Source organism: Haematobia irritans, chromosome 5 (assembly GCF_050003625.1).
Source record: "Haematobia irritans isolate KBUSLIRL chromosome 5, ASM5000362v1, whole genome shotgun sequence".
NCBI lineage: Eukaryota > Metazoa > Arthropoda > Insecta > Diptera > Muscidae > Haematobia > Haematobia irritans.
The window spans coordinates 163,759,594-163,772,281 of record NC_134401.1 but is presented as its reverse complement, the minus strand read 5'-3'; the positions used below and the strand labels follow the sequence as shown (position 1 = coordinate 163,772,281).

At 32.5% G+C, this 12,688-nt stretch overlaps 1 protein-coding gene across 1 annotated transcript in view; it reads right to left on the bottom strand.

Annotated features, from left to right (window-relative positions):
* RanBPM (Ran-binding protein M) overlaps positions 1-12,688 on the bottom strand; it is a 43,427-nt gene that overhangs the window by 28,999 nt on the left and 1,740 nt on the right. Inside the window, exons 2-3 of the mRNA XM_075313937.1 lie at positions 6,324-6,909; positions 4,814-5,726 (exon numbers count right to left, since the gene is read on the bottom strand). Coding sequence (XP_075170052.1) covers positions 4,814-5,726; positions 6,324-6,665 — 1,255 coding nt within the window. The 5' untranslated portion in view covers positions 6,666-6,909. The remainder of the gene's footprint in view (positions 1-4,813; positions 5,727-6,323; positions 6,910-12,688) is intronic.

Here is a 12,688-nt window from a genome sequence, read left to right as displayed (position 1 = left end):
TTAATACAGTACCCTTTCCATGAGAAGTTGCAACTTTTTTTTCAGTTTCCCCTTCAATTTTGCATTCGTAACAAATCTTAATTACCTTATTTTAACAATTTTTTTTTATTAATAACACCGACATTTGCGAGGACTTGCAAGAAAATAGCAAATACAAATTGTCGCCATCAAACCAATAAGTTCGGTGCGCTTTACCTACAAGAGTGCTATTAATCTTTGGTTTCTGATACTAACACAAGCACACCTCATTTCATATCTTCCTCTTCTATGGTCCTTGGTTCAAGCCCAGTTTCGGCCGTACACCAACAAGTTTTTCAGCGGTGGATTATGCCCTCTCAGTAATGCTGCTGACATTTCTGAGTGTTTCAAAGCTTCTCTAAGTGGTTTTACCGCAATGTGGAACGCCGTTCGGACTCGGCTATAAAGCATAGTATGGGGTAGCACTCAGTGATACGTAAAATTCGATACGGTCGAATAAATAGAAACATGCCAATATATTACTAGCACCCACCTCCAAAGACATTTTTAAGAAATCTAAAACATTGTCTCATCTGTGTAAAGGTTATCCACTGCCATCATAATTTTTCAATAGCCCAACAGTCAGGATGATCGCCTTTGTCAATTACCGACCCCGAACGACGACCCTATTTGACCAATGATAATTGACAACCAAAGGACAGTCATAGTTAAAAACATAATTGTAGTGAGTTAGGGGTCAAAGAAATATGAATTTTGTTTCTCTAATTTCACAAAAGTAGGATGATGATGAGTGGATAGATTTTTTCACTTTTTTTGCCCATGGGTTTGGTTTTAATTGTTCATTTGTTTGTTTTAGGTTGCGTTCTTGAGTACGCTGTTATTTTTGAAGTTTCATTGCACTTTCGATTCAAGTTCATTGCTCTTTTGGTGGTGTTATTACTTTGTAGTCATCATCATCATGAACATTCCCCAGGATGGTTCAATTTCACTTTACAAACAAATATGAATAAGTTAGCTTGGTAATCGATAAAGATGATGATGAGTATGTGTATCTATTGTATGCGGTATATGGTAGTAGCATACATGAAGATATCATAGGTGGTAGATTAAATGAATGTGGGATATTTTTCAATACACTTTTGTATGCGTTTGTATTAATTGTGGAAGCACTTTTTCACTCTGAGATATCTCCAAAACATGCATTCTGTCGAAAAACGGGAAAATCTCATTTTACTTTTTACGTATGGGAATAAAAAGAAGTCATTCGGTTCCAAGTCAGGACTATGCGGCGGATGACCCATAAAATCGAAAAATCCAGTACTTTGAGTTGATGTCAGAGAACTCGCATTTACGTGGTGAAGAGTGATCCATCTTCGGAGGTTGGTTTTCCTAATTTCTTAATAGACAACTGGCAAACAAATAAACGTTTCCAAACCAGTAAGACTCATTAGTTCCATTAGTTGTGAAAATGTTATTTCTATAGAAAATTTTGTCAAAATTTTATTTCTATAAAAAATTTTGTCAAAATTTTATTTCTATAGAAAATTTTGTCAACAATTTTTTTCTATAGAAAATTTTGTCAAAATTTTATATCTATAGAAAACTCTGTCAACATTTTATTTGTATATAAAATTTTGTCAAAATTTTATATCTATAGAAAATTTTGTCAAAATTTTATTTCTATAGAAAATTTTGTCAAAATTTTATTTCTATAGAAAATTTTGTCAAAATTTTATTTCTATAGAAAATTTTGTCAAAATTTTATTTCTATAGAAAATTTTGTCAAAATTTTATTTCTATAGAAAATTTTGTCAAAATTATATATTTATTTCTATAGAAAATGTTTGTCAAAATTTTATTTCTATAGAAAATTTTGTCAAAATTTTATTTCTATAGAAAATTTTGTCAAAATTTTATATCTATAGAAAATTTTGTCAAAATTTTATATCTATAGAAAATTTTGTCAAAATTTAATTCTATAGCAAAATTTGTCGAAATTCTATTTCTATAGAAAATTTTGTCAAAATTTTATTTCTATAGAACATTTTGTCAAAATTTTATTTCTATAGAAAATTTTGTCACAATTTTATTTCTATAGAAAATTTTGTCAACATTTTATTTCTATAGAAAATTTTTTAAATATTTTATTCCTATAAAATTTTTTGTCAACATTTTATCTCTATAGAAAATTTTGACAAAATTTTATTTCTATAGAAAATTTTGTCAAAATTTTATTTCTATAGAAAATTTTGTCAAAATTTTATTTCTATAGAAAATTTTGTCAAAATTTTATTTCTATAGAAAATTTTGTCAAAATTTTACTTCTATAGAAAATTTTGTCAAAATTTTACTTCTATAGCAAATTTTGTCAACATTTTATTTATATAGAAAATTTTGTCAAAATTTTATTTCTATAGAAAACTATGTCAAAATTTTATATCTATAGAGAATTTTGTCAAAATTTTTATTTCTATAGAAAATTTTGTCAAAATTTTATTTCTATAGAAAATTTTGTCAAAATTTTATTTCTATAGAAAATTTTGTCAAAATTTTATTTCTATAGAAAATTTTGTCAAAATTTTATTTCTATAGAAAATTTTGTCAAAATTTTATTTCTATAGCAAAATTTGTCGAAATTCTATTTCTATAGAAAATTTTGTCAAAATTTTATTTCTATAGAAAATTATGTCAAAATTTTATATCTATAGAGAATTTTGTCAAAATTTTTATTTCTATAGAAAATTTTGTCAAAATTTTATTTCTATAGAAAATTTTGTCAAAATTTTATTTCTATAGAAAATTTTGTCAAAATTTTATTTCTATAGAACATTTTGTCAAAATTTTATTTCTATAGAAAATTTTGTCAAAATTTTATTCTATAGAAAATTTTGTCACAATTTTATTTCTGTAGAAAATTTTGTCAACTTTATTTCTATAGAAAATTTTGTCAACATTTTATTTCTATAGAAAATTTTTTAAATATTTTATTCCTATAAAATTTTTTGTCAACATTTTATCTCTATAGAAAATTTTGACAAAATTTTATTTCTATAGAAAATTTTGTCAAAATTTTATTTCTATAGAAAATTTTGTCAAAATTTTATTTCTATAGAAAATTTTGTCAAAATTTTATTTCTATAGAAAATTTTGTCAAAATTTTACTTCTATAGAAAATTTTGTCAAAATTTTACTTCTATAGCAAATTTTGTCAACATTTTATTTATATAGAAAATTTTGTCAAAATTTTATTTCTATAGAAAATTATGTCAAAATTTTATATCTATAGAGAATTTTGTCAAAATTTTTATTTCTATAGAAAATTTTGTCAAAATTTTATTTCTATAGAAAATTTTGTCAAAATTTTATTTCTATAGAAAATTTTGTCAAAATTTTATTTCTATAGAAAATTTTGTCAAAATTTTATTTCTATAGAAAATTTTGTCAAAATTTTATTTCTATAGCAAAATTTGTCGAAATTCTATTTCTATAGAAAATTTTGTCAAAATTTTATTTCTATAGAAAATTATGTCAAAATTTTATATCTATAGAGAATTTTGTCAAAATTTTTATTTCTATAGAAAATTTTGTCAAAATTTTATTTCTATAGAAAATTTTGTCAAAATTTTATATCTATAGAAAATTTTGTCAAAATTTTATATCTATCAAAAAATTTGTCAAAATTTTATTTCTATAGAACATTTTGTCAAAATTTTATTTCTATAGAAAATTTTGTCAAAATTTTATTTCTATAGAAAATTTTGTCAAAATTTTATTTGTATAGAAAATTTTGTAAAAATTTTATTTCTATATAAAATTTGGTCAAAAATCAAAATTTGATTTCTATAGAAAATTTTGTCAAATTTTTAGTTCTATAGAAAATTTTGTCAAATTTTTATTTCTATAGAAAATTTTGTCAAAATTTTATATCTATAGAAAATTTTGTCAAAATTTTATATCTATCAAAAATTTGTCAAAATTTTATTTCTATAGAACATTTTGTCAAACTTTTATTTGTATAGAAAATTTTGTCAAAATTTTATTTCTATAGAAAATTTTGTCAATATTTTATTTCTATAGAAAATTTTGTCAAAATTTTATTTCTATAGAAAATTTTGTCAAAATTTTATTTGTATAGAAAATTTTGTAAAAATTTTATTTCTATAGAAAATTTGGTCAAAAATCAAAATTTGATTTTTATAGAAAATTTTGTCAAAATTTTATATCTATAGAAAATTTTGTCAAAATTTTATTTCTATAGAAAATTTGGTCAAAAATCAAAATTTGATTTCTATAGAAAATTTTGTCAAAATTTTATATCTATCAAAAAACTTGTCAAAATTTTATTTCTGTAGAAAATTTTGTCAAACTTTTATTTGTATAGAAAATGTTGTCAAAATTTTATTTCTATAGAAAATTTTGTCAAAATTTTATTTGTATTTTTTTCGATGGTTGATTTTTTTTTTATTTTGTAGAAAAGTGGACCATTTGATGCCGTGTAGTTTGAAAATCTAAAACGCTGCTAAATTCCATATCTTATGAAAATTCGATCCACTTAGACTCTACAGAAGATAATTAGAGGACTACGTAAGAGACTTAAAATTACAAAAAAAAAAAAACATAAAAAGTGGTGTTATGAGGACTCAGGAAAACAAAAGGGGAGAATCACAAATGGGAATAATAGACATTTGCCATATTGCAATGTAAAATGTTCCCTTGATCGTCTTAACCTGGTGAAGGATATTCAAAGTATATTTCAAAATCTTAGGATGTCCTTTTGAAGATCACTCCCTTTGACTACTCTTTGATATAGAAATGAAATTTATGCCGTACTCACCTTTAAAGTGGACACGCAAATTATTCTGTGACAAACCAATCGAAAGGCATTTATCATGAGGACTCCAGCAGCGTGGTAGAGGTGTCTCATTCTCATTTACATTTGGGTAGAGTAATTTCAAACGATCAACAACGGGTTCCGTGGTGCCATTGGCAGATGACCCATGATTGCGATCGCCTGAGCTAGTGCTAGCAAACATTGTTGAACTGTTATTGCTATTGGCGTTGTTGTTGTTGTTATTGTTACTATTAGCGGCACTGGTGCCGTTTGAGTTTTTCTGTTGTGGCAATGATGTAGTTCCAAAACCGTAGCTATAACCACTGGGATGAGGCTGTTGATAGGGACTTGTCGTATGATGGTGATGATGATGATGATGGTGGTGGTGGTATCGTGGATTATGATAGCGATGATCGTAGGACGGCGGTAAATGTTTAGAATCTCCAACTTGTTGTTGTTGTTGTTGTTGAAGTAGCAAAGGCAGTGTTGTTGGTGGTTGTATTTGTCCTGAAGTACCCGCCGACGATCCTGATGGTGTGGTATCTAATAATTCTTCTTGTTCTTGACGACGACTAGCTGATGATCCAGCAGCATTTAGGTCCACATCAAAATCATTATTATCATTGTCATCCAATTGTATATCGTTGTCGAAAGCTTCTCCTGCTGCTCTTTGATTTTGATCACCTGCTTCCCTCGGTGGTGACCGATGAGAAACATTAGAATCCAATGGCTGAACAATTACAGCAGAAGCATCGATTGTATCGGCAATATCGTTACGATTAATATGCTCCCGATCCTGATGCTGGGAAGATGATGGTGTTGAAGCCGATGAGGAGGAGGATGTTTCTAGATTTGATGCTGATTGTTGTTGTTGCGCTTGTAGAGCTTCCAATGGTGGTGGAGAAATTCTTTGTCGCTACAATAAAAGAAATAAGAAAAATTAAAAAAAAAATTGAAGCAGGAGGATTTTTTTATTAGCTGATAATGCAGTTGATGAAGATAAGTCTACAAATTCAGATTATACGAGATTAATGAGATGAATTCAATGTTGACAAAGGACCTTGATGATGATGATGATGATAGAGGAGAGATGGCGTTTTGCAATGTTGATAAGGATGATAGTGCTGGCAGTATTGATTGTCATTAGGAGTTAATTAGAAAACGCTTGAAAAGCTTTAGTATTTTGGGGAAGAGGATATCTAGAAATACATGTAGTGGGAGTGATTTTTGGTTTTTTAAATAGTGCAGTTAATTGCTGTTGTCTCTCTGAAAGTAATGTTTGAAGTGGGAGTTTTATTTGTGTTTGTTTTTTGGGGGGGAATTATAAAAAATTAAAAGTGGATAACTTAAAATTTGTGCCAAGGATATTATTGGAATTAGAAGTTATAGAAGTGGCTGCAGTAGTAGTCGGGTGGGGAACTTAGCCAATGGAAAAATCAAATCAATGCACGAAATTATGAAGTTCGTGTATCTTCCACACTTCTACTAATAAATCTAAGAGCTCAGCACATACCATGGGCTCCAACACAACGGCATTAGCTTCCGCAATATTTGGAGCCATAGGCAAATTATTGACGACATCATTGTTGCCACTACCACCACCAGCCACAGCCCCTTCGGCCGACGAAGACAAAGAAGAATTTTGTGGCATGGATTCCTCCTCGTGCATATTTTCATCATCATTAACATTGCCGTCGTCCTCATGAACATCATCATCGTCCGTTGACCTCATAAATGGCAACATTGGCAAATTTCCTAAGAGATTGCTACTACTGCTGTTATTACTACTACTGGGCGATATCGATGCCGAAGCTGATGACGAATTGGGTTGATCGTTATCATTTTCTGCATCCATGTTGTTCCGCGTTAGCCTTGTTTCGTTTGATTTTTGTTTCGTATTTCAAAAACGATAGTATGGACGTTTTTTTTTTTTGCTTGGCTTCGGTTGTTTTTTTTTCTACCAAATACACCACCTATGTGGGTGAAAAGACTTTCATATACACTTCCTTCCAAGCTTTGCCGGTTTGTACGATAAGAGCACAAACTACGTGTATGCTTATTAAGAAGAAGATATACCACGCACACACATACACACACGCCTGCAATAAGCAAAACAATAAACAAAGGAAGATAATAAAACATTGTTAATATCTTTACTTAAGTAAACCGTATAGAGGAGGTCAATATTCTATAGTCCACAGGGGGGAAATTATTTTTGTTGTATTTCTATTAATTTAATCGAATATTTGTAATGCAGATACGTAAATATCCAAATTTTAGGACATAACAATTTTGGAACAATTTGGTGTAGATCTAAAGGATCTGTGCGTATCAGTATTGTCAGAAAATTTAAACCAACACCGGGCTCGTCATTCTTTCACATAAACAGTAATGAACCACTTTCGCCAAACCTTCACTAACCTACTACTTGTTGACTTTTCGTTCAAGTTGGATATAAAATAGAGGTGTGCACGTGACACGAAATTGTCGTGACTAACGAACGGCGTGAGTGTGCGTGAGCGTGATTAACAAATCAAAATGTCGTGTTTGAGCCTGAGTCACGAAAATATTATCTTCGTGAGTGTGCGTGAGTAAAGATTTACATTCACGATAATAATCCCGCTCACCAACATAAAACGCTTAAGAGTTAAAGTCATTTACAATTTAGTGACACCTGGGATGTTAAGAGTGTAATAACGCTCTCGATTTGAATAATGCTCATGTTTTCAGACACGTCGCAAAGGTAAATTATTCAAAACATTGTTCGTGAGTCACGATATTTTTTCGGACTACAACTTTGACCTCTGTGGTCTTATGACGGAAAATCGGGCGAAAGATATATATGGGAGCTATATCTAAATCTGAACCGATATCAATAAAATTTAGCACACTTGACTACACTACTAATTGTACTCCTAGTGCAAAATTTCAACCAAATTGTGATAAAACTTTGGCTTCTGGGGCCATATAAGTCGAAAGATATATATGAGAGCTATATCTCAATCTGAACCGATTTCACTAAAATTTGGCACACCTGACTATAGTACTTATTCTTCTCCTGGTGCAAAACTTCAAGTAAATTAGGGTAAAACTCTGGCTTCTGGGGCCATTTAAGTCCATATCGGGAGAAAGAAACAAAGATATATATGGTAGCTATATTTAAATCTGAACCGAGTTCTTCCAAAATCAATAGGGTTCTATTCTGACCCAAAACAGGAACTTGTTCCAAATTTGAAGGCGATTGGAATTAAACTGCGACCTAGACTTTGATCACAAAAATGTGTTGACAGACAGACGGACGGACATGGCTAGATCGACTCAGGGACCCACTCTCAGCATTATTCCCAAAGACACCATGTGTCTATCTCGTCTCCTTCTGGATATTGCAAACATATAATACCCTGTTCCACAGTGTGGCGCAGGGTATAAAAAGGAAGGTCTTCGTCATTGAGGTAAGTATGGAAACCAGTAGTACTCATCTTTGGTACTTTGACCATCATTGGTACTAAAATAGTCTAAGATCTTTGTCTATCTTTGCGGAGGGTGAATTTACAAAACTCCAAGATTTTGTAATGGCAGACCATCGATTAGTACTGCACAAGATATCTTAGGTAGTAGATATTTCAAAAGGTTGCTTACGCCATATTCTGCCGAAATTTAAGCAGGAGAAAGTTGTTTACCATATTTGCTCAAAACCAATTAAACGTTAGAAACCAAACAAAATTCCAACCAGTTAACAGTGGAATAACATATAGACTTGCCACAACGTTGCCCATAGAACTGAGACAGGATGAAATTTAAATATGTGGAGAGTAAGACCATTGCACACCATTTTTATATGCAGTCGAAGCAGTATCTCGGGGGGTTGTTTACGCGGTAATCATCCAAACCGCCCCAGAAAGGTAGGGTTGATCTACATTATCTAGAGCGCGATATCCAGCGCTACAAAAGAGAACCTGTAGATCAGGCAGTATACAAGACATGTCTGAATAAGATTCATGAGGATATTGTAGCTGAAAGGGTGAAAAGCTACAAGAGAAGCTCGGATGCCGTTCACCGCCCATAGCATCGAAGGAGAGAGAGACCTCCTCCGGCAGACTAGGCTAGTTTTGGCCCGACTAAGATCAGGCTAGTGCAACAACCTCAATTGGTTTCAGCGAAGCTTACGTGTGTCCCATCTGTAATCAAGGACCATATAACACTCGAAACCTTTTCGCTTGCCAAGCCAAACCTACTCGCCTAACGACCTGACCAATTTGGGTGAATCCCAACTACGTCGCAAAGTTTCTCCATATTGATACAAGCTGATGTACCAACAGCACAGCACGAAATGGACGATAGCAAAACACCCTGGCGCAATCACAAGGCTTGGTCCAATAAAAAAGATTTCCAAGGATTCACGATCTTAGAACTTAACTACTGACGGACCTACACAGGACTGGTACCGAGATGCTGAGCATGCATCCCGCGAGAACGGACGCAATCTGGCACCATTCAGTGCTAAGAGAGAAGTTCACCAATGTGGTAGCACAATAGTCTCACTAGTCTAAGTTGTCCTGAAATATCAAGCTGCCATTATACCTAACCTAACCTATTGAAGCTTTGAAACCCTCAGAATGGTGACATTTCTGAGGGTTTCAAAGCTTCTCTAAGTGGTTTCACTGTAATGTGGAACGCCTTTCGGACTCGGCTATAAAAAGGAGGTCCCTTGTCATTGAGCTTAACATGGAATCGGGCAGCACTCAATGATAAGAAAGAAGTTCACCAATGTGGTATCACAATGGACTGAATAGTCTAAGTGAGCCTGATACATCGGGCTGCCACCTAACCTAACCTATTGAAGCTCTGGGCAGACAGACATTTCGGCTGCAGAACATTGACATTTCAAAAGGTCTCGGCACCATATCACTTAGCACGAGTCTACCAAGAATTGCTTTAAAACGGAGGTTCCTCGTTTCATTTCTAGCGCACAATAGCCTCCAAAATATCCAGATCTCTATCCGTTGGAATTATTGGCTATAATCTGGTCATTCTAAATTGTTCCCGGAAACCTATCTGGACAGACAAACATTTCGGCTGAAGACCATTGACATTCCAAAGGAAATCGGCACCATCCCACTTAGCAAGAGTTAACCAAGAATGGCTTAAAAACGAAAATTCCTCGTTTCATTTCTAGCGCACAACAGCCTCCAAAATGTCCAGATCTCAATCCGTTGGAATTTTTGTCTTGGCATTTGTCCAAATTATGTCAATGACACTTCTATGTTAAAGTACCTCGTTCCTTCTGTACTCTTTGACATGATCTGGGACAGGCCCATACACACAAGGGGCTAATCCTGTACGGTTCCTGGGCATAATCTAGTTACAAGCTGACTATAATGGAAAAGAAAACCCTGGTCAAATTGCACTACGAACTTCAGTCGATTTGCTCTAATTGGACCTCTGCACAGTTTTGTTATTGTTCATTCGCTGATCAAAAATAAATCGCAAATTTTCTAAATATTATGAGGCTAAATACTCATCAGACCATTTTCGTACTAAACGGTGAAATCTCGTTTGCAATTGGAGTTGATATTTTCTAAAATTTTTAATTTTTTTGGAACACTTTAGCAACGCTGTAACATTCGTATGAGACGCAATTATGATCGCTAATGGAAATGGAAAAAACTCAAATTGATTTGAAGTTTTACATTATGAGTCACTGAGCATGGACGCAGGGGGGCGGGCACTAGTAATTTAAAATGCAAATGCTTCCCCAGTGAAAACCATTAAACAAAACATTCCATAACTAACAATTACACGAGCATTGGAAGCATTCGAATGCCATGGACATTTTTCCCCCAGATCCAAGAAGGAATTATGGAATTATTAAATATTATTATTAGACAAAAAATGCAGCATGGCTGGCTAATGCATTCATTTAGAGCAATAGCAATTCAGTTCTCATTGAGAAAAATAAATGAAAATGCATAATGTGCGCAGTAAATGTGGTCAAGGCTAGAGTGACCTAAATTCGATTGCTAAGCACATACACCATAGAGTTTTCCTCCTTTTTTAGAGGAAGAGTGACCATAAATCTTGGAAACTTTTATTCATCGAAAGCAATTGTGAGTTTCTCAATATCCAGGAAACTTTTATGTCGAGGCTAAGAGATCACGAAAATAAAAATACAAACGCAAAAGGCACATACAAACACACATACACCGATATATACATATGTAGTACACCATCACAATGTGGCGACTTATGTGACACGAAAAATTTCTTTGTTTCGATTTATTTCGTTGTCATGTATATGGTGATAAATGTAAGAGGAGGAGATATCTGTTGTTTTTTCCCCAAACATAGAGTTTCCAAAGGGCTATGTTAAGAAGACAACAATATATGCAAAACTATTGATATCTGGATGCATTTATCTCTTCGTCTCAAACTATTGTCGTTGCTGTAATTAAAGGTAGCTGCTAATCGCACACACTAATGGGACTCTGGCAAATCAAAATATCATGCTCTCTTTGGTGAACAAACCTTTGTTTTTCTCTGTTTTTTCACATCCAAAGAAAATATCCGATTCAATCACCAAATCTTCACTGTTTTGCACTCTAAAATTTAATTCTTATTGCACACTAACAAAAAACTAATACAGTCGAAGCTCTGTTTAACGAATATCCCATTTAGCGAAAATCCATTTTAACGAACGTCAAAATTCTTAACATTGAGTATTCTAAATAACGAACAATTGAACAAAATTTACGTTCGATTTAACGAAAAGGCTTTTAATCTTATGAAAATAAACAACAACAAAATTCAGCAATATTTGACGATTGGGAGTATGGCTTAAGTCCTTAGGAAATGTCCACAAAGTACGGCATTCCCAAGATATTTAGATTCCATTAAAATGTTTGAAAACACATATTCAATGGCCGGGTAACTGGTAAAGTAAGGTTAGATAGAGTAGCGCAGCTTCGCTACGCACTGAAAAAAAAGCTACTCGGTTTCAAAGATTTTGTCTTTACTTTAAAAAATTTGGTATTGATTCCGAGCCAAAGAAGCGGAGAATACAAGTAAGAATACTTTTAAGACAAAATTCTCTTTTAAATTTAGGTTTTGTGTACTTGCTTCTAGGAAGCAAATTTTAATTTTTCGCTTTCTCAGCTTTTTTTTCTTCATATGCTATCAAAGTCCTTTAAAAACGAGTTAACGGCAACTTTATTTTCCAAATTAGGGCTCGACTTCCAGTAGAAATTATGCTATGTTTGAAGTAAAAAACTTCTTTAAAATAAAGTTTTGAAAAACATGTCCTATATTTGAACGATTTTTTGCTTCGTAGTCAAGATGCAAAAAGACAACAAATTTAAAGACAATTTCATTAAATTTAAAGAATTTTTCTGAATTATTAAAGTCAAGTTGACCTTAGCCTATAAATTTTTTCTTTCATGTAAAGATACCCATTTTTAAGTCAAATCAATTATAAGGACAATATGACTTCATTGAAAAGTTTATCGACTTTTGGACAAGGAAAATAACTTTATTTTAGAGAAATGCGTCTTCTATGCTAAGCAAAATTTGTATTCGTATTTTAAAGACATGAAATCTTTGACCTCACGACAATATTTTTTTCAGTGCGGGAAATGGATCTACAACAGAACCGGTACAGGACTTCTCCCTGGTGTGAAAAGACCAGTCCCAGTTCTGGCCGAAACGTATGGTAGGGACCGTTCACTTCAACACGGGTTTGTCATTGACGGGGATAAATTTACACTGCAGGCCACGGATTGGACTCATTCTAAACTACATGACCTGGGAGAACTTAGTAGGACTAGACAGGTCCTCATGAAACAGTCTGGGACAAACCCTTAGGAACCGGTATTATTTTGATCA